The 22,588-nt window shown below is 56.8% G+C and overlaps 1 protein-coding gene across 1 annotated transcript in view; it reads right to left on the reverse strand.

The window, feature by feature from the left end:
- Positions 1–22,588, reverse strand: part of NOL4L (nucleolar protein 4 like) — a 130,200-nt gene that overhangs the window by 69,712 nt on the left and 37,900 nt on the right. The window contains exons 2-3 of the mRNA XM_021077429.1: positions 9,279–9,434; positions 3,223–3,334 (exon numbers count right to left, since the gene is read on the reverse strand). Coding sequence (XP_020933088.1) covers positions 3,223–3,334; positions 9,279–9,434 — 268 coding nt within the window. The remainder of the gene's footprint in view (positions 1–3,222; positions 3,335–9,278; positions 9,435–22,588) is intronic.

Genomic DNA, 22,588 nt, shown 5'->3' on the forward strand with positions numbered 1-22,588 from the left:
CCAGAGGCCCCGTTCCCCAGCAGCCAGGGCTGGGCCCAAGACACACCCCATTCTCATCTCTGTCTCCTCTCCGCCCGGCTCAGGGGCTGGTTGAAGAAGAGCGTGGAGCCGGGAGGCCCTGGAATTTCCCATCCTCAGACTTCCTGATCCTCGGCGGCCTCCTTTGTTTGTGCTCCTGGCTCTGGGGGAGGGCACAGGACCGTCCAGGCCTCCACTCTCTGCAGGGGACAAACCACGAAGCAGGGGAGGCTGCTCTGCTTCCTTTCTTTCTTTCTAACACAAGGCCAGGAAGCAAAGGTTCTCGCAGCAGCCCCTTGAGAAGTCTCCATCCTGTTCTCTGTCTCCCTCCTGCCCTACCTTCCTGGGACAGGAACCTGGGGCCTGGGGTGGGCTTGGGTTTCCCAGAGGGCAGGCGGGCAGGGGAGGAGGGAAGGCGGGCATGGCAGGGGTGCAGCTGACTGCATCCAGAGGGCTGGGATGGCAGGTGGAGACAGGACCTCCAGGCTCTCGGCTGGGGCAGGAGAAAGGACTGCTAGCTGCCTAGGGTGATCCAGACACTAAGGCCTCAGCCATTAAGCAGGCAGAGGGGCCTTTCAGACTCACTGGAAACCTCCAGAAACAAAAGCCTTCTCTTTTGCCCAGAGGCCAGGTTGTGGACCCGGGGTGACCGTGTGTCTCCCCAAGAGACACCTAGATCTTGGCAGTCTTGTGCCTCGGGCGGGGCAACAACATGGGGGTGGGGTGGGGGCAGGCTGGCGTTCCCTAGGCACCCCCTGTACCCGGTGGTGCCCTACAGAACGGGCTCCTTTAATTCAACAGAGTCCTCGTGAAAACCCGAGAGGGGAGCGTTCCTCTCATTCACTGATGGGAAGGTAAGTTCTCCTCCCTTCTGGGGACCTCGGACAAGCGATTTCACGGAACCACCTCTCTCTGCCTTTCCTCAGCTGTAACCAGAGACAGACAACCTTACAGGATCCTAAGAGGTGTTACAAGCAGTTGAACAGAGAGGTCCCTGAACCTGCTGAGGGGCATATAGCAGGGAGTGGGATGGCACACCCAGGCCTGCCAGACCCTAAGCCCACTTCTGAGACACTGAGGTCACGCAGTCTCCTGCTCCCTCAGTATCTCCTCCTCTCCGTGTACAGGAAGCTCCTCTCCTGGGAACAAGGAAGGAGCCTCCACCCGAGGATGGGCACGGTGCAGCCTTACTCCGCCTGCCCTCTGTCCTGCCGGAGCAAACCCCGGGACAGAGAGGCTCCAGCACAGGGTCCATGAAGCCGGCACATGTGCTTTCTCCCTCTCCACCTCCCTCCGTCCCCCCACTTCCTCCCTGGGGCTGGGGACCCGGTGGTGGCAGCAGGAGAAGAAGCCAGCTGCTGCTGTGCTCGGCATCCTCCTCAGATGCCGCCCTGGAGACCACGCGCCACCTTCACTGGGGAGCGAGGGTGGGGGCTCGGTCGTCCTCCACAGCAGCGGAGAGAAAGGAGCAGCATAGATGGAGCCTGCAGACGCCCTGGAGCAGCCCACAAACGCAGCCCCTCTTGGCCTGCCTCTGTTCCCCCAGGAGAGCGGTTCTGTGTCTGACTCTGCCAGTTGTTATGGAAACGACTAGAACAGCACAGGCGGGGACGGGCAGATGGGTGGGAAGGGCAGAAGCAGCCATCACCATGGCCCTAGACCTGGCCAGGGGTGGTGCAGGGGTAGAAGAGGGGGCAGTGAAGCCGGGAAAGCCTCCTGACCCATCTGCAAGTACCAAAGTGTCATCCTGGCACAGGGGTTGAACCCACTCAGCCAAAGCCAGGCCACATGGAACAGGGGCCTCACTCGGTCCCTGGATGTTATCACTGATCACTGCTGCTGCATGGCAGCCCCCCGTGCCAGGTACAGGGATCAGCTCTCAAATTTCATCAGCTTCTCTAGACAGGCACCATTAACCCATTTCACAGATGAGGAAACTGAGGCTCACAGAGGGGAAGTCACTTGTTCAGGACATATAGCTATTGAGTGGCAGAGCTGAGATTTGAGCCCATCCAGTGCAGCCCTGGAGCCCCTGCTCTTAAACCATGAACACAACACTTATGAGGGATCAACTGGATTAATTCCTGGCCCTCATACTTTTAGCGGCTCTCCAGGGAGCTCATGGAAGTGGCTGTGGCCTAATGGCCCCCACAGACAGGAAGGCCTTTGGATCAGTGAGGTAGCTGCTGTCAGAAGTCACATCAGGGACTCAAAGAGGAGGGGAGCCCCAACTCAATGCATAGGCTCCAATTCCTTTGTTGTCGCTGGGCTTCATGATTGGTGTCCCCACACCCTCAGTGGACACCACTGGGACACCACCTGAGTAAATGGCTCGCCCTTCATTCCGAATCTGCTTCCATCCCCAGGCAAACACCCTCTGACCTCGGCGACCTTTGCAGGCCTGATGCCCAGGTGCAGCCTAGAAGCCGTGGTAAGGGGCCCCTCCAGGTATCATTTCTCGGGGCTGAGTTATAATCACACCAGCCACACATCAGCCCATCTCACGGCGCCAAAGTCAGCTGCGAACAGACCGCCTAGACTTCCCAGACCTCTGGACGTTCAGGATGAGGTTGTGGGGGGGTCCTTGCTGCATCTCTCTGGGCAGGGCAGGGCTGGAGAGCGTGGCTGCTGAACCAAGGGACCACCTTTGGCTGGTCACAAGCCGTGGGGAGGTGGCTTGGTTACTAGGTTAAAGGGCATTTTAAACTAGCCAATCCCATAGATCTGAGTGTGCCCTGAGGGGCGGGGAGGTGGGGAACTAACAGTGGTAGGGAGGCCTCCTGACCGCGGGCCTGCTACTACAGGGTGGGGGGGCTGTGTTCCTGTCCTCAGTGAGACCGGATCCATGCGGACACTGCCCGGGGTGAAGCCTGGGTGGCAAGAATTACAGAGCTTAGGGAACAGGGTAAGGTGGCCATTTCCTTCTAGAACCTTGGTGGGAGAAGAGAGTCTTGAAGGGCAGTGGGGAGGAATGTACTGTTGGTTTTTAAGTGAAACTTGACATTTAAAAAGAAGTTTAAAAAAAAAAAAACTAAAATGAGGCTTTCTGGGCAGCTCCATGGACTCATGCTGGCCTTTGGGAATTGTGACGACTGCTGGCCGTGCACTTTTCGGTCGGTGCCAGCAAAGGGCAGGCCCGTCGGGGGACAGCCCCTCCCTGCAGAGCCTCCCCTAAGCCTCCAGCACACCCACCACCTCCCCTACCTTTGGGCTCCAGGCCGTTGGAATTAAAGTGCATCCTCTTCTGACACTCTGTGCAGCTCATTAGGAACCGGGTCACAGCCTCTCGCGGAAGGAAGGCGTAGGTCTCTGCGATCTGGGGGAGAGAGGAGGTTCGCTGTTACGTGGATCCGTGGGGAGGAGGCTTGGTGGCAGGTCATCAAAGGCTGTGCCTTGGTGACAAGCACTCGGCCCTTGCCGGGAAAGGCAGGGATTTGAGGAGCGAGAGGCACCTGCCTTAGAGTCTCAGCCGTGGAAAAGAGTTGGTACTTTTGCAGAATACTATTAGTTTCAAAATTTTGAATTAAAAAAGCTTAACAGTTGAAAAAGCAAAACTTTGAAATGTTATCGCATCTTTAGCCTATGTTCTCATAAGTAAGTACTACCCCTCTCACAATGTTTCCTTAGGCTACTGAAGACTGAGCTGATAAACACTGCTCTGCTCTTGAGGCGGATAAACTGAGCCCCAGTTATAAATCTACCAGCTCCAGGCCTATAAACAGAGCCAAGGCTCTCTAAACTATTCCTTGACCTACTCACAGATCGGGAAAGCTGTAAAAGGCTGATGCCAAGGGATCAGGTTTTTCAAACTGGACAGCTCTTAGGGATCCCCCATGTTCCAGACACAGTCACAAGGCCCAGAGAGGTAAACCAATTCACCCCAGGTCACACAGCTCTTTAGAGCAATGCCAGACAAGAGCCCAAACTCCAGGCCACCCCCACCCCCCAGAGCTGCCTCTGAGGGCCTCCCCCCCGCAGAGAGAAAGCGTGAGCCGTCGGGGAGGGCAAGTGAAAGGGAAGAGAGGGGACACAAGAAAGCTGCTGGGTGGGGACTGAGCAGGAGCGGGTGTGGGCCCAGAAGTTCAGTCCTCTCCTCTTGCTCTGGATTTTGGGAAACCCACTGGCCCTGGATTGGCTGCCTGAGGGGGCCAGAGGGACCTCTTGGGGCCAGGTTGCTTGGCCAGGCCAGTGGTTAGCCACCCAGTTGCTGGCTTTCCCAGGTTTCCCAGAGCCCGGGGCCCTCCCGCTCCTCTCCACTAAGGGGCAGCATCGCCCCAGCGTTGCGCCGTCCTCGCCGCAGCCCAGCTGGGAAAGTTGCTGAGGGCTCTGGCCAGCCCGCTGCAGGAGGGGGCCGCTCTCCAGGACAGTACCTGGTCTGCTCCTTCAGGATGCAGGGGTGCCCTGCTCCATCCCCGTGGTGGCTAGGAAGCAGGGTAGGGTGGGGCAGAGTGGGTGGGGTGGGGCGGTGCCCGGGGCTCCTGGTTGCCTGCGGGCAGGCCCTCAGAGGACTGGCTTCAGCTCTGCTGCCAGCGGAGCTCCAGGGGCCACTCCTGCCTGGCGGCCGGCTGCAAATGCAGAGTTAATTTTGGTGACACAATTGTTATTTCTCAGCTGATTTGATGCTCTGCGGAGCAGGCAGGCTCCTTGATGAGTTATCTCCCTTCCAAATTCCCTGTCTGATTGCCTTCCTCTGGAGGTCAGGGACAAGGGCAAACCCCTGCTCTCTGACTGGAGCCAGTGGATGGCCCATCCTCCTCGGGTGTGAGCGCTGAGGCACGGGGTTCTCCTGCCACGCACACGTGGACATCTTCATCCCCAGCCAGGAGCTACCTGGAAGCCTTAAGGGTGGTGGGTCCCCCTCAGGCCTGTAGGGGAGGCAGGGATGGGTCCTGCTGAGGGGCTAGCGGCTGTAGGAGTAAATAGGCAAGAAGGAAGGACACCACCAGGCCAAGTAGAGGGCTGGGGCTGACTTGGGCCAAAAGATGACCTCCTAGGCACCTGAGGTGTAGCATCCCAGGTCAGGCCACAGAAGAGCTGAGCCGAGGATGTGGGGGAGGAGGGTGACAGTCTGCTGGGAGGGGAAAAAAGGCTGATACCACGGGGAAAGCCTGCTTGACTCTATGGAGTGCACCTGCGCAGGGCTAGCCAGAGAGGGAGTTTCTGCGGGACTCAGGGAGAGCCTTCCTGGCTGGCTGCTCTGCTGAGGGCTGCTCCTGGCATAGGCAGAGGCCCTGCCTGCCACCTGGCCCCCTGAGGGTGTAGGGATGGTTCTCAGAGAGGGCCCTGCCCAGGGGTCAGAGTGGCAGCCTCAGCCCTCCTGGCCTCGGCAGGGACCCAACAGCATGCAAAGGCTGGCCGGTGTGCCACTGGGAAGGGGTGCACTGGGCACACACCTCCTGGCCCTGGGTCCCACGGAGGGGAGGGTGGGGTGGACTGAGGTGGGGTGGGTGAGAAGTCCCTGAGGCTTGGAGCTGTCCAAGGGCCAGGAAGAGAAGCCCTGGCCTGCACGGCTGGACTGTCTGCAGCCTAAGCTGCAGCCTAAGCGCTCCCTGGGAAGTCAGCTCCACGCTGCTGTGGGGAGCCCCTTGGAGGAGCAGGCCTTCCCCTGCCAGGGTCTCCAACCTCCTGCAGGCACCTTTTGGTTCACGCTCCTGCTGTGGCCATATGAGAAATGGGACCTCCACTTCTGTTTGACGGCACATGTGCCCAAGGCCACAGGACCACAGGATGCGTTGGAACGAAGAGGGCAGGTGCCCTAGTCAGTAGGACGGTGGTTTTCAGAGAGTGTTAGAGCTACAGACACTGTCCTGGAAACAGACTCTTATCCTGAAGCCCCAAACATGAAAGGGATCAAGATGCAGCTGCTGAGATTAAGAAGGGAAAGCTCCGGGACCCCTGCCCCCCGCCCCCGCCCCACAGCGGCCCTGGGCTGCCTGTTGCCTTGCTCTAGGGCCTCCTGCCTGGACATGGGGACCAGCACATGAATCTGCCTTTTACATTTTTCTTAGTGGTAAAAACTGAGCGAGATTTCCCTGGCAGGGAGAGCAAAAGCTATTTGCAGAGTCGCTGACTTGCAAGGGCCCATTTTCGCTCCCCAACTCAGAGGCCGACAAAGACAGATGAGGCCAATTGGGGGGATTTGCACCACTTTACAAGATCCTCCTTCTGCCCTGCGGGTGGATTAGCACGTGGTGGGCCTGGAGCAGCTGCTGACCACATCTGGCCCCAACTCCGAAGTGGTCTGGGCAGCCAGCTCAGGACTCCCGAACCTGATCTAGCCTACCAGCACCCTGGGGGAGGTGAAGGAAGCACAGGGGCTCGTCCCAACTCCGATGGGTGCAGACACCAGACACGCCCCTTGGAAAAGGACCAGTCCTCTACATGGGTTCAGAGAACTTTGCAGGACACAGACCCCTGCCTTGGCAAGACTTCCTGGGATCCTCTGGGCCTCAGGTCACACTGCATCAGAGACAAAGCAAAGCAGGTGCTTCCTACCCAGGATGGGAAACCCCTGTACTGCCGGTTGTAAATGGCCACCCACCCCTGGCTCAGAAAGCTCACTACCTGCCCTCTTGCATCCATTGCTAGACAGTGGTAGGTGCTATTAAAGTTCTTTCCCCACGGAAGACCATGCCTCCTCTAACGCCCTGAACAAGCCTGCCCATCTCCTTTCCAGTCCGCTGCTCCCTCAGGTACCCCAGACCCATAAGAATCCGGAAGGTCCCAGGTACCCCCAGAGACAGCAGGGCCATCCCAGGATTCAGGTTTGGCAAAATACACACAGGTCCAAAAACCTTTCCCAAGGGCCTGATGCCAACCCCGCAGGGCCAGGCTGTGCCTCTCTGCAGCCATCAGCACGGAGGTCTCTTTCCACAGGCAGGGATGGAGCTAAAGAGTGAGGCTTGGGTTGAGGAAAATGGGAGCAGGTGAAAAGAGGAGGACAAAAGCATCCAGGCACCACCCTGCCCTCCCCAAAAAGGAAAGGGGTGGCACAAGAAGGGTGACAGATGGGGAAGGGGAGGGGGGAGGGAGTGGAGGCACACAGGGGAGGAAGGAGGTGCGGCAGCCCCCTTGGCCTCACACCCGCTGCAGGAGGGCCTGGCCTGCTCCCTCAGCCTTGGCCCTGCTGCTGAAATTCCAGCTCTGTGCGCAGCCCAGCTGGCTCACTGCCAGTCATGTGCCAGCTCCAGGCTGGGCAGCGGGAAGTGGGGCACGCGGCGGGCACATGGACGAGCAGCCAGGAAGTGCAGAGCCAAGGGCTGGATGTCCGCTTGGCGCAGAGATGCAAAGCCTGGTGGGAGCAGCCCAGGCCCGCCCTCCCCACAGCCAGCAGCTCAGAGACCCCAGGCTTCATGAATACCCAAGAAGGGCCTGAGGGCGAGGCTTGGGGCTGGGTGCTGAGGCGACCAGGGAAATCACGTGGTCTGGTTGGCCGAAGCCTGTCTGCTTCGACAAGCGAGTCAGCAGGCTCGCTAGCTGACCACAGGCGGTTTGGAGAGAGGCAGGGCATGTGGGGCTCAAGGGCCAGCTGCCTGGCTCTGAGTATCAGCTGGGTGACCTCAAGGCAGGTTTACTCATCTCTCTGGGCCTCGTTTGCCTCCTCTGTGAAATGGGGGTGACAGTAGCACCTGCTTTATCGGCACAAGCTCCGTCCACGTGTTGGCTCGGAGAGCTGGTGCAGGGGACGTGCTGAGCGCAGAGCCTGGCACGTGCCGACTCCCGGCGCTGGCAAATTCAATGCTGAGAACCTCTGTGGGGTCTCACCAGCACCAAGCGGCCCACATAGGCCCAGGCTCGGGTAGCCCTCCCTTGTCGGTGGCCCTCCAGCCGAAAAACCCTTAGAACTCCCTTCCCACAAGTCGTTGCCTAACGTGCGAGTGCCGAGAAGCAGGCCGGGCTGGGGCGGATGGCACCATCCTCTCTGGCCTCCCTCAGCCCAACCCTCAGCCCTCTGAGGTCCCTGGCACGTGGGTCCAGCCTTCATCTGGGGCCAAGGCCATTTTCTGAGGACAAGGACAAACCAGATTGTAAGTTTTTTAAAAACATCAGGCCATATAGTGAAACTATAGACTTATACAGGCCACCTCCACTGCACTCCAAGGCTGTTTACAAAAGCACTCGGAGGGGTTCGCGTCCACCTTGGGTGAGGAAGCCCAGTGAGAGAGAGGGGCAGGTCTCTAGGAAGCCAGGGAGAAAGTCAGCACAGAGGGGGACCGGGATACTGGCTGACTGGCACTTCAGTGCTGTGTGGTCTTATTAACTCCCTGGGTCTCAGTTTCCTTAACTGTGAAATGGGCCACGGTGCCTCCGTCACAAGATTGCTGTGAGGCTTGAATGAACACAAAGTACTTGGCTTTATCAGTTTAGTGGCAGGCACCAGACAAGCCAGAGCTGTGCGTGAGCCGTGGCAATGGGTGTCAACAAGGGGACGGGACCAGAACTCAGGCAGGGCCCTCCTGCTCTGGCTACCGTCCCTGCCACCACCCCACGTGTGATGTTTCCCAGCCTAGATAGCTGCCTTGGCTCCCTTCTGCCCACCCAGAGCTTAGACTGCTAGCTTAGCTGCCACTTTCCCCATGGAGTCCCCCCTGGCTTAGCACTGAACTCTGGTGTCTGGAGACGCCCTTGCTAAAGGCCTGGGTGCCTGGGTTCTAGTTCCCTCCAAGCTAGTCTGGGAGACATTTCTGTTTCACAGGTCTTGGTTTTGCTTTCCGCTTCCCCACCCCACATTGAACTGTGATCTCCTGAGGGTGGGGCCCAGGTCCTCAGACTTCCCCTGGGGAACTTCCAGCGTTGCCTTGCCGGGGGTTATAGGGGACCGAAAGAACTCACACATAGAAAGTAGTTAGGATGGGCCTGGCACACAGTAAATGCCATGGAAGCATTTGCTCTTCCGATTATTATTATTTAGCCACCCCCGCCTCCACTTCCAATCCGCAGGCCCCAGGATGGGGTGGGGGGATGGAGTGAAGCAGAAACCAGGAAGAGGGGGGCTTTCCACCTGCCCTCATCCCTCTCCTTCCCTCCCTCTCTCTCCTTCAACCTGCTTCTCCTTTGTGCTCAGACCACAGAGCCCGCCCCCTCGCCCCGTGAGCCAGTCTCTGGCTGCCATGCCCTTGCCCTGTGCCCCCCTGGGTCCCCAAAGGCCGTTTCATCACGCCTCAGCTCCCTGCCCCGCCCCCTGCCCAACATGTGCGGAGCCCATGGCCTCCTGCCAAGGCCTGGGGCTGCCAGCAGAGGCAAAGAGACAGAAATCTCACCGCTCGGTAGGTTTTCTTCTGCCCGGCGTGCTTGGGGGCTTTGCCTGGCTCCGCTGAGCTCTCCACATGCATCGAGTAGATGATGTCAAAGAAATCTTCCACCACAGCGACCCGCTTCAGAGAGATGCCCTCGGGCTCCGACAGGCCATCTGCCCCCTGCGACAGGGTGGACAAGCTGTGTTAGTGTCAGGGAGGATGGCGGGGTGAGAGCCGGGCCCTGCGGCCAGCAGTGGGTCGCGGGCAGGGACGGTGCTGCTCGCTGACCCTGCAAGGCCTCCGATGCTAGGTCTGGGCGGGGGCTGGGGGGCAGGAGGCTGCTGAGAGGGCCGCAGGGAGGGGGCTTCACCGGCAGGGTGGCTGCTGCTACTAAACCTACCAGAAACAATGGGCAGAGAGAAACAACAACGAAACTACACATTAAAAAACCAAGAGCCTCCATGTTCACAATTTCAGACAGATTGTGCCAGACTCAGGCGGGGAGCATTCGAATCACACACGGTGCCAAGACCGTCCTGGAAGTCTCTGGGGAGTGGGGGGGTGCTAAATAGATGCGGCCCCATCAGGAGCTTTTGCCAATTAGCAGTAACCTTTCACTGTGGTCCTGGGCTGGGGTCCCAGGGGAACGGCTCAGATCACCTGGGCGACTCCTGCCTCGCCCTGGCCTTTCAGAAAAGCTTTTCACCGCTGCCCGCCTCCCCACTCCAGCAGCTGAGTGCCAGCAACGGCACCCAGGCTCTTTGTGTGTGTGTAAAGAGTAACAGACGCAGGGCCGTGTGGAGGTGACGGGGGCACGTGAGTGGGGTGGCTGTGGGCCCCCCGAGGCTCTTATTGGGCTGGCATGAGTGCTGTCAGCTGCCCCTGAAAAGGTGTGCCAGGATCTCTGTGACATGGGCTCTCAGCCCTCATCTCCCCAAGTGGGGACTCAGAAGGCTCGGAGGGGTTTCAAAGAGGAAGCACGAGCAGCGGGGAGGTGGGGGGCTGGGGGAAAGGAGGCAGGCCTTTTCTCTAAAAGTGCCCCCAACACAAATCCCCGAGAAGAGTTCTTCTCCAAAGGCTCCCATTCAAGAATGTGGGCTCTTTGGGGTGGGGTGGGTTCTTCTGTTGGCTCACAGCTGTCTCTCCAGCCCCAGGACAATCAGAGAAACACAGCAGGCTCAAGAGATACCTGCCAATGACTGGTTGGTTATAAGCGGCAGCCAGGTGGGGTAGTTTAGACACTTTTCCAGTTTCAATAGGGCTCTGTCATTTTATTTTATTTTATTTTGTCCTTTTAAGGCCACACCCGCAGCATATGGAGGTTCCCAGGCTAGGGGTTGAATTGGATCTGTAGCTGCTGGTCTACACCACAGCCACAGCAACGCAGGATCCGAGCCGTGTCTGCAACCTACACCACAGCTGACGGCGACGCCGGATCCTTAACCCACTGAGTGAGGCCAGGGGTTGAACCGCGTCCTCATGGTTGCTAGTCGGGTTCATTAACCACTGAGGCACAGCGGGAACTCCGGGGCCCCGACATTTACGTGGCTGTGTGACCCTGAGAGGGTATTTTGCTTCTCTGAGCCTCAGGCCCTTTATCTAGAAAATGGAGGTAACAGAAACACCTTTCCCGCAGCTACAGAGAGGAGCGAATGAAATATGTGTGCAGCACTTAGGACCAAGCCCGGCCCACAGGAACTGCTGGATAAATATTGTCATTAAGAAGTGCTCTGCCAATCGCCAAGTTTCCCCTCTCTAGGCTAGGGCTGCACATCGCAGCAAGCCTGGGAGGCTGTTAGGGCCAGGACCTGCCTGTGGGATGGTGGCTGCTAAGTGGCAGAGCTGGCTTAGGATCTTTGTCGTCTGAGGAAAATAGAGGCCATGCTGAATAGGACGCTCACTCAAAACACATTCTGGCTACAGACAGGGTTTGGTTTTATCCAGCAACTTTTTCAGCATGCCACAAAAGGACAGCAGGGCTGTCGCTTTGCCAGTGGCCCACTTGAGAGCAGATGGGAGAGGAAGGGTACTTGGGGCGTTGGGACCATACCCTACAACTAGCAGGCAGTGTCCATGAATGACGATCCTGGCTGGTGACCTCACTGGCCCTGTACAGACCCTCTTGCCAATGGCTTTCTTCCTAGTCAGGATCCATTTCAATGGGGACATCTCAGCACAAATCTGGCGTGGGTGGGGTGCGTGCGTGCGTGTGTGAAGAGCTGCCTGCTTGCTGTGAGACTGTGGGCAAACTCTTCAACCTCCCTGAGCTTCACTTGTGAGATGAGCTATAAAATTCCATGACTCTTCTACTCTTAAACCCCCTCAGAAGTTACCGTGATCTTTCTTTTTTTCCTTTTGGCCACGCCCACAGCATGTGGAGGTTCTGGGGCCAGGGATGGAACCCACACCACAGCAGCGAAATGAGCCACCGCAGTGACAACACCAGGTCCTGAACCTGCTGAGTCACAGAGGAACTCCTCTTTCTTGAGGGTATCTGAAGTCCCCCTCTTAAGTCCTGGGCTCATCAGTAACTAATTCATAAGCTGACTTGTAACTACCAGCATTCAGGAGATGGTCAAATATTGTTGTGATAAAGTTGGATGGGACAAATATTATGATGGGCCAGTTATAATACACTTCTAACCAGAGGTTCACATTAGCAAACAAACAAATGAACCTCGAGAATGAAAACATATCTGGGTTTTTATTTCTTGATCTGGGTAGTGGTTTTACAGGTGTGTTCAGTTTCTAAAAAGCCATTGATCTGAACACTTAAAACCTATGCACTTTTCTGTGAGTTTGTTAAAATTATTATTATTATTATTTTGCTTTTTAGGGCCGTACCTGCAGCATATGTAAGTTCCCAGGCTAGGGGCTGAATCAGAGCTATAGCTGCCAGCCTACGACACAGCCACAGCAATAAAGGCCTGTCTGCAATCAACACTGCAGCTCACAGCAATGCTGGATCCTTGACCCACTGAGCAAGACTAGGGATAGAACCTGTGTCCTCAAGGATGCTAGTCAGATTCGTTTCCAATGAGCCATGAGGGGAACTCCCTAAACTTAATTTTTAAAACTATATTCTTAAAAAGTAAAATGGGAGTTCCCTGGTATCTGGCATTGTCACTGCTGTGGCTCTAGTTACTGCTCTGGTGTGAATTTGGTCCCTGGCCAGGGGAACTTCTACCTGCTGTGGCTGTGGCCAAAAAGAAAATAAAAGTATAACAGGGCAAGCAGTCCACGTCTTGTGAATCTGAGTCCAGAGGTGTAAATGGTGGGTTTGGCTGCTTACAAGTGAATGGACCTCTCTGCTCAAAATTGTTTCAGACCAGAACATAGATATGTCTGGAAAAAATAGATAAAATGTGGTGGGAAGGGAGAAAGAAAACAATCTGGTAAAAAAATAACATTTTAGATAGATGAGATGGAAATTGCCCCCCTAACCAGCGTGGTGACCTTGGGCATGTGACCTTGACCTCTTTACAACTCAGTTTCCTCACATCTGTAAAATGAGCCTAAAAAGTCCTAGTTGGATGTTCCAAGGATCAGGTAAGAATGTAAGTCAGGCACCTGCCACATGCAGGCTTGTTTATGCTCATCTCTTCCCTTGGGACTCCCTGAGCTTGAACATTCTGTGCTTAGGAATCTGTTCTTATCTTCTGTTCCTCTGATCCATCCAGGTTACAGAGGACCCACCATCAGAAGAGATGCAGAGTCTTAATTTTTAATTATCAATGCGATTCCTAAACAACATGCTAAGGCTGTCACACCAACCTGGAATAAGCTTTCCTAAAGTCCAGGTATAACTCAGCCACCCAGATTAAACAGCAAAACACACTGTCCAGTGCCTGGCCTGCCTCTGTCCTGGCCTCCCACCTCCACTCATAGGCAGACACAGGTAACCAATAGCTTTGTACCTGGCCCAAGGGGGCCATAAAATTATCCCAGAGTTTGGATAATAACCAATCTAAAAACTGATTGCGATTTCCCCTGATGTGCAAACTTGGGTCCTGTAGTCTCTCTTAACTGCAGAGGTGAACACAGGAAAGGAGAGGGCCGGCAGCAATCAGAATTCAAACCACACGAGGTTGGCAGAGCCACACCTTGAACTGTCCTCTGGTGAGCTGTGGCCACCTGGACGCCATGTGTCCTGGACCCTGAGGGAGGAACACTGGGGGTATCTGTGTGGCCTTCAAGGAGAACCCTGGGAAGAGAACAAAGGGCTCCCACGGCAGTCACGTGCCACAGACATCTCTGCCATGCCCTGCCTCCATAGAGGTAATCACCTTCATGCTAAATGCCGCAGGAGAGGCACGCCTTTCCTGGCCGAGAATCCACACACAGTACTACAAGGCTAGAGCTGCTAATTAAGGGAACAGAAAGCACCTTTCCCGTAGCCTTGGGATGCCCCTGCCGACCCCCTCTGCTTTGTACCCAAATTAGCCTAATCTGATCCATGGCCCTAAGCAAGCAGGGCCCTGAGTTGACAAAGCAAGCTCACTTCATTTACAGGCTGGATAAAGAGGGGGCTGAAGCCTCTAGACTATTCCGGGCTTCCTGGGAACGCCAGCCAGGAGTGATGGAATGGAACCCTGTAGCACCCCATGGGAAAAGCCATGAAAAACACACGGTCAGTTGTGCAGGACCAACCTCTGGGGCCTTCCTGAGTGGGGAAGAATATTGCCATGGTAACACAGTACATCCTTTTGAACCAGCTAACTCCAAAACAGCCAGCCAGACTCAGGCCAACAAAACCAGACATGGTAATAGCTTTTTTAAAAAAAAAAAAATCATGGAGCTACAAACTTCTTTGGCTATTACCACCTTCCTTAAAACCGGGTCATCTGGGTTCTAAACTAAAGGCCAGGTTGCAAGTCACTGAGGAACTCACCGAATGTCTCCTTAAGTAAGGCTGGTATTCCAGAAAATTTATAAGAGTGGTCCACAAAGTGTGGTTCCTAGCCATCATGTGGCAACTTGTGAGAAATGCAATTCTCAGGTCCCACGCCAGACCTACCGACCTGACACTCCGAGGGTTTTCATAGGCCCCGCAGATGGTTCTAATGCATGGCAGATTTTGAGAACTGCTGATGAGAATGTCTCCATGATTGAGACAGGGAGGGAGCTAGTAAGGAAACTGGCACTGGATAATGAATATCGACATGCCCTGTGCTGCTGGGCCTAACGTATTAACATTTTCTTCTCTACTGAAGGCCTATTTTCCTAATGGTGGGAACAAGAGAATTTTATTCGGCGACATTATGAATGAATTCAAAGTGTATGAATTCAAAACACCTGTCCAGAGACTTAATGCAGGATACAGACAGAAAGAGCACGAGTGCCCAGCGTCCTGACATCCGATTTAAGTCCTCCCTCACAAAATTAATTGCTACTTAAGCAGGTCATCCCTTGGTAGGTCTTTTCTGGCTTCCTCAGTTTCCTTAAATGATCTGAACGTGCAGCACATGGAGCACTGCTGTGTCCAGGGCTATAGACCTACTCAGGGACACGAGCATATCTTCCCAGGCCCTGCCTGGGTGGCCTCGTGGGCTGTCGTGGGGACTCATCCCTGAGGTGAGCGCCTGAATCTGACTGAATCTTGCCTGTCTCCCCACTAAGCCAATTAAATGGACTCCTGCTCTTGATGGCAGGTGAGGTCCAATTGCTAATGGTCTGCAGTTCTGTCATCGCCACTGGAACTTGGAAGTCACTTGCTGGTACTAAGTTATACACTTATCAAGGCGGGCTTATTACCATTTCAGGTCCCCAGGGTGCCATTTAGTGCGCCACCATCACTATATTAGTGGCATATGCCTTCCAGCAACAACAAGGCCATGATTAAGAAAATGTGGCTAAATGACAGGGACATTTCTCAATTGGGTTGCTACAGTAGAAGAAAACTTGTAGAAAAAGTTCTCAGGAGGAGCCCTTTTGGTACAGCTCTCAACAAAGAGTGAAAATCAGCAAGATTGCCAACAGAGGAGGAAGTCAGTGAGCAGAACCCACCCCTGGGGAAACACAGCTTTGGCTACCACTTGTATGGGAGCCCGGAACTTCAGGGGGTCGATCGCACAGGCAAATGTGAGGATACTGCTCCATCCCATCTGGACCAGCCGACTAAGTGCTGCAATTAAAAGCAAAAGCTCCTGCAAATATTAGCTGCATGCTCCTCCCAACGTCTGGAACCGAGGCTGTTCCTCTTGTGCCTCAAACCATACTTGAATAAATTAAGGCAGGACTGAGGTTTGGGGAATGGGGGTAGCAGTTTGGAGGGGCTTCCCACAAAGTCGCACTCCAACTCCTGGCAGGGCTAAAAGAAGACCCAAGTCAGCTTTCCTGTAAAGGGTCCTTACAGGGAAAGAAAAGCAGAGAGAAGAAATTTAAAAAGCAAACTAAATTGAAAGAATGAAAATAATAGAAAACCAGAATGAAGGCCCTCACCCAAATATCCAGAAATTCTCTCCTCAGAATTCCCAAGACAAGTCCGTCATAGTATGTAAAGGGCAATCAGATGGCTGAGAGGACCTATTACTTGAATGGGACAAGGACAGTATTTGAATTTCTCTCCACTGTGAATACTACCCACTGCAGACTGGAAACCAAAACCACAAGAACGCCAAAGTAAAGATTCACACCAGAATTTTTATCCCCATAGTTGCCTTGAGCTCTGTAGGCCTGGATGGGGCAGAGGGATGAGACACCCCCCCCCATAAATAAATAAATACATAAACAAGGCGCAGGGGACTCAATGTAGCACCTGCCTCTTCTCCACCCCTGTGCACAATCTCCAACTGTTAGTGCGGAGCCGCCACAGAGTCGCACCTGCCATCTGGAACAGGCCTCATATATTCCAAGACCTTCTTTCTGCTTCGCTGAACCTCCGTCTTCTTTCAAATCACGCCGGGGACCAAAATGCACACCCCGGGCCACAGAGAAGGGTGCCTGGGAGCAGCCCCCAAACAACAGCTATCTTTGAGGGATGCCATATCCTTTGGGCAGCTCTGAATATTTCTTTTTGCTCCTTTTTTTCCCCTTCTTGGTTAACAAAAGAATGTCTGAGATGTCTGCAAGTGTTGAGGAGTGGAAACAGAAAGGGGTGCAGTGGGCCAAAGTGTCCCCCTCTTATGGAGGGAGGGAAAGAGTAGCTAAGGTGCTCTCAAGCAAGATAGGGTGGGGCCTGGCTTGGGGATTCTGGCCTGGGGGTGCCAGGAGGAAGCAGGTGCTCTAGGTGAAGTCACAGGACTGAGGACAATCCAGCTTTGACCCTGGGCAAGGGGCTGGCCTGCTTAGGCCTCAGTTTCCTCCTGTGCAGAGGTGACAAAGTATACACAATGCCTTTCGCCACTTCACAGGAAGGTTGGGGGAACCCACAGAATGCACAAATAGGTGCCCACCCTGGGCGAGGAGACATCCATAAATGACCGCTGCCGCCACTACTGTGGAGGGGAGCGCTCCAGAATTCTGGAGACCCGCCTCCCTGGGGCGCTGTGGCCAAGGGCAGGGAATAGGGTCGCTGAAGGGTGCTGAAGGCCTTGGTTCTAGGCGGAAGGGGGCGGCCCTGAGCCAAGCAGGCCCCGCGGCGGGTTCCCTTCGGGCCGCGGCGGGCTGCCCGGGTGCGCTAACGAGCTGGGGGCCCCAGGTGCGGGCCCCACCCTGGGCTAGGGGGGAGGAGGAGGAGGAGGAGGCGCTGGAGGGGGGGGAGGGGAGCGGGCCGCGCTAATGACTGTTGACAGCGCGCGCTGAGGCCGGCCCGGCAGCGCGCGCCACTGACAGCTGCTCGGGCGGGGGGCGGGGGGCGGGAGTGAGGCCGCTCGCGCTCCCCCCACGGCGCATGCGCGTGCGCCTCGGCGGGGAGGGGCCGGGAGGCGCGCGCGTGCGCGCGCGCCGGGCCCGGGTTCGGAGGGCCTGTTGGAGCGGCTCGCGCGGGCTCCTCGCGGGCAGGCAGGTAATGAGAGTAACCATGGCAACCCACCAGAGGAAGTGTATTCTGCAGGAGACGTTAATCCCCTCTCCCCGGAGCTGGGACAGCCTGACTTTCCATTCTCACACAGTAATTAGATACCAGCTGTCAGTGCAGGGGGGACGGCTCCGCGGCTGCAGCCTGGGTGGGGGGGCGCACAAAGGGGGCGGGGGGGTACGCGGGGAGGAGGGCGTTAAAGACACAGGGACACTTTCCGCGGGTGGGCCGGGGTGACGCGCGTCCCCAGCTCCGGCCTCTTGGCGCGCGCGCCCGCTCACCTGGAGACCCCGCCCGCGCGGGGCCCCGCCCATTCGACACGCACCTGCTGCGCGCGCGCCCGCCTGGCGGCCCTAGCGTTACCCCTCTCCTGGCCCCGCCTCCCCACTCTCGGCGCACCTGCTCCGCTCCCGCCCTCCCGGGACGCTGCCCACCTGTCCTTTGTGCCGGGCGGTACCATTCGATCTGGCCAGCTCTCCTTCAGGGAGCGCCCGCTATGTGCCAGGCGCCGTGCCAAGCCTGATCTGTGTAATCCTCACAGACCCTCTGCGGTAGGCGCCTCTGCTCTTCCCCGCCCAGGGAACAGCGGGGTGTGGCCATTTGCCCAGGGTCATGCAGACTTGAACCCCCATCCCGATGCCCATTTAATCACCAAACTACAGCGCCTCCCCATCGTGTCCACATCCGTTATAGCTTCGGGGCCTCCAAACCGCTCAGGGAGACAAAACAATCACACTGGTGGCCGGCATCATGGTGTACTTAATGTGTGCCAAGCGTTCACCGCCTCATTTCACTTTCCCAGCAGCCCTAGGAGGTTTATTACCTCCATCTTACAGGTGGGGAAACTGAGGCACTGAAAGCTGAAGCACCTTGTCCACAGGCATGGAGAAGAGAGTGGCAGAGCTGGGATTCAACCCCTGCAGCCACACCCCAAAATCCATGCTCTCAGCTACAGGGCACTATTAACTCCATCCCCAAGGCAGTAATCGGCCCAGGCCTTCTCCTCCTTTCATTGTTCAGCCCACCCACATCCTGTCCCAGCATCAGTGAGGAGCTGCTTCTCTTAGCCATACCTGAAAAAAATCGATGTTCCTAGGCCTAAGCCACTGCCACATCCCTAATTTTTGCCAGACCTCCCAGAAACCCTTGCTCTCAGTGAGGGTATCCACTTGGAAATCACTGGAGGCCAGCCTCGCCATTTCCCAGATAGGGAAACCAAGACCATCAAGGTGAAAGGCTAGCCCAGGCTTTGATGGCTTTGTGGAGACTTTTAGAGGAGTTCAGTCCCCAAAGGCCCAGCTATGCCTCCTGTCCCCCACACCACAGTCAGGCCTGGGGGTGGGGGGTGCACACCAAGGAGGGGCAGGAAGTGCTGAGAAGCAGAGCGGGCTCCTGTCCCCAGTGGCGGCGGCGGGTGTCTGGGGCAGGAGGAGGCTATCTGATCCCTTCCCCACTGCCCCGGCCATGACCTCCTCCCTCCCTCCCTCCATCTCTCCCTCCTCCCTCATGGCCAGGGTAGCCAGCACCCTGGGCTGCTGCTGAGAACCCAGCATTCCCCAACCCGGCCTGCATTCCTGTGGGAGGAGGGGTGGGGGGGAGGTTGGGCCAAGGGCTTTAGGGACAGGGGCACCCCTGGGGCTGCCCCACCCTGCCTGGGCCAAGGCCGGGCTGTCTCCAACCTCACCATTTCCTGCCTCTGCTCTCCCCATCTCTCAGTAGCAGAGCTGCCTAAATTTGGCTCCAGGAGGGAATGGGGGAGGTGGCAGCAGGCGGGTGCTGTCAGAGGCCAGGGCGCAGCTCCCTGTCTAGCCGGCTGGCATTTTTGCTGTCTGGAGGAGGGCAGGGGGGCCTAGCAGCCCTCTCCAGGAAAGGGAGATGTTCGTACCTTCTGACATGCACTGAGTAATGTGCAAACGACATGCAAACCGAGCTTCAAATCAGCATCTCAGCCAGGGAACAGCTTGGGTGCTGCTTTTGGGATGAGAACAGAAGGACCGGTGGCCCACTCCCCAGGGGCTCCAATGGGGGCTGGGGGTGGGTACAGGGTGTCCGGGGCTGGCAGTTGAGGGATTCCGTTTCTTGCCAGGTGGAGCTTTGGGGCTTCAGATCAGTGGCTGGACCCTTGGGTCTCAGCCTAAGGGCAGGACCATGGCTTTCTCTGACTCCTCTGGCATCATGCTGGGCACACCCTGTCACACGGTTAAGCACATGGGTTTGCAGCCACTCTGCCCAGGTCTGAACCCTGGCTCTCCACCGGCCAACTCAATGCATTCCTCACCATCCCCAAACAACTCATGTGATCAACATCCCTTTTAGGACTTCCCTTCCCTAGAAGGTGGGCACAGGGGCGTGGCTGGAAAGAACAGGGGCTTTGGAATCAGACCTGGATGCCAGGTCTGGCTTGGCTAGTAAGGCTCTGTGGGTCTCACTTTCCTCCTCTAGGAAATGGGTTCGGGATCAGCTGTGATGTCCACATGAGGGCCTAGAAGGCGGTGGGGACTCTACACGTCTTCCCACCAGCAAGGTGTCATTGCTGTCTGCATTCGTTCCACTACCTTCTACTTCCCAGTCCCACCTCCCCTCTCCTCTTTGCTCTCTGTCTTGGTTTTTCTCTTGTCCTGTTGATTTCTCTCAGTTTCTCTCCTCCTGTTCCTTCTGCTTGTCACTACCTCTCAGAGTCTCAGTCTGCACATCTGCTGCAGGGGGGCAATGGGAGGTGAGGGTGAGCTCTGTTTGGGGTCTGGGGCCCAGGAGGCACTTGATGGGTGGCAGATCTCTCTGAGACCCATTTATATCCCAAATGGCCGAGAGGGGTGGGCTGTGCCCTCAGCTCTATCAGGTACAGAGTGCTGGGGCCCCGCTTCTCGGTAACTCTGTTTCACCCCAGATAACTGCTCTCCTGCCCCTCGGCCGGGGCTGATATGAGCTGAATCCAACTTCCTGCCACCCAGAAGCCACTTCCTGCCAAACTAGAGCTGATACCAGAAGAACTTGTTTTGTGTGCACAGAGCAGTCCCGCTGGGGCAGACACCCGCCTGCCCAGGGTGTGAACATTTTTTCCACTTGCCGGTCTGCCTGGTGGGGCTGGGTGGGGGAGGATGGGGACTCTGCCCTCCTCACCTCTGAACCTACCCATCCTGCCCCACCGTAGCCTCGGGGCCTGCCAGCCATCCCAGGAAGGGTGCCAAGTGGCCCTGTGGGCCCAGACAGACACGTGTAGGCAGCGATACGGTCTGACACAGCCCCACACAAGGCCCGTCTGACAGTCCCCAGAGCCACGGGGCGTTCGGGGCGAGAACTCTGGGAGACAAGTGTGTGACCCTGTGAGAAGCCGTCACACACACTCAGAGTCACATACAACCACACACAGAATCCCACACAGCCAGGTACACCTGGTCTCAGAGTCACATACGCGTGCACACAGAGCTCCCATGCTTGCCCAGCCTCCGCCTTCCAGATGTACTCATTCAACAAATGGCCTCTGAGGGTCTGCTCCGCGCCAGGCCTTGGGCTTAATCCAGAGTAAAAACTACTGGAATAGCCACAAATTATTAGCTGACCTGTGCTGGTCCCTCAGTTTCCTTATCCGTGAAATGGGGGAAACAGCCCTGCCCCCCCAGGGGTGTTGGGAGGATGAAGGAGCTCATGCGTGCAAGGCCCCTGTCCGCGTCTGGCCCACAGACAGTGCCGCCTAAGTCAGGCTATCTTAGTGAACCAGGGGGCATCCTGCACCCAGCTTCGCTGAGATCTTACATACCTTATCTCCCTGAGTCCCGGCCCAAGCCCCCGCACCTCAGGTCCTCATTCCCATTTCCACAGACGAGGACACGGAAGCTCAGGGAAGAGGCCCACAGGTCCTCAGTGGCCCCACTGACCTCATCGCCCACCACGTGGCGCTGGTGCCCCAGCCTGCCTTGCTGCCCGCCCCATCGTGCGCACACTGTTGCCTCTGCCCGGAACGCCCCTGCCACTTGCTCTTGGCATGACCGGCTCCTCCTGAGCTGCCTACTTACCCAGCTCCTCCCCAGAGCCTAGCAGCCCCTGTTCACGTCCCTCAGAGCGCTCATCGCCTGTGGAACATTGGACGCCCCACCGGACTTTAAGGTCCAAGGATCGGGCCCATTTTGTCCTGTCCTCTGGCACATAGTAGGTGCTCAACCACTTCAGAATGAAGTGAACGAAAGAAGTAGCCTGCTCCTCACAGCTCTTGAGGACAGAGTCTGGATGGAACCCAAACCAGGACACCCCGAAGCTGGAGCTCCCTCCCCGGCTCCCTTGCTTCAGACACCACCGGCAGGCACTTCAGAGCGTGTGAATGAAAGGAGGAAGGAATGAATGAAACCAGGATTTCAGGATCCCAGTCCAGTGCTCTCTGGGCCAGACCTGCTTCACTTCCTGGCAGCGTGGACGCGAGCCAAGCTCCAGCCGCCTCGGAGGGTGGCGGGCTGACGGGCCGCCTGAAGCCGGCTGTCAGGAGCTCGTCTGGCCACAGCCGCCAGCAGGGGAGACCAGCTGGCGGTGCAGGGTCCATCGGCCCAGGCCTGGAATCTGAGCCGCCCTGAGAGGCCCAGCTTCTCTCCAGGCCCCCACAAACTGGCCTTTGTTCCCCGGGCCGGCCAAGGCCCAGCAGCTCGGGCTTTCTCTCAGCCTGCGGCACCCGCGCCGAGCCGGCGGGGTAAACGGGCCAGCCTCCCCTCTGTCCGGGCCCAGGATGTCGCTTCGGCACTAAATGGAGATGTAATTTTCTATACAAATCCATGACAATTTAGATGGAGTGATTGTAATTGGCTTTTCAATGGGGGTTTTGTCCAGTGCTGGTGGCTAGAACTGGGTGGCCTGTTTGAGGCAGGCACCATTTAAATGACAATAAAGCAATAATATTGAGGACTTGTACAGTGCCCAGAGCCCCTCCTGGGCCCGAGTGGAGCCTCATGTTTATGGATCTGGTCCTTCCCTGGGGCTGTCTGGACAACCGGGTGGTTGGGGGGCACCGAGCCCGGGAGAGGGGCTATTCCAGATATAAAGGCTCCGAGGTGGCCAGGGCAGGACCCCACGTCCACTGGCCTATCTGCTCCCTCATTCATCACACGACCACTAACTAGTGCCCCCCGAGGGCTGGCATTCCAGGTGTTGGGGGTGCCGAGTGCCAGAGAACCATCCCAGGCAGGTCAGAGGCAGGAGGGGACAGCGCCTAGCTGGCACGACATGAGGCTGATGGAGAGCGTGACCCAGAGCCAGATGGCATGGGTTCAAATCCTACCATGCTCCAGTATTACTAGCTTCCTGGGCGTCAGCAAGTTACTCATAACCTTTCCATGCCTCCGTTCCGCCAGTCGTAAAAGAGGCCACAGGCAGAGTTGTGAGCATGAAACCCCTG

Source organism: Sus scrofa, chromosome 17 (genome assembly GCF_000003025.6).
Source record: "Sus scrofa isolate TJ Tabasco breed Duroc chromosome 17, Sscrofa11.1, whole genome shotgun sequence".
Classification (NCBI taxonomy): Eukaryota; Metazoa; Chordata; class Mammalia; order Artiodactyla; family Suidae; genus Sus; species Sus scrofa.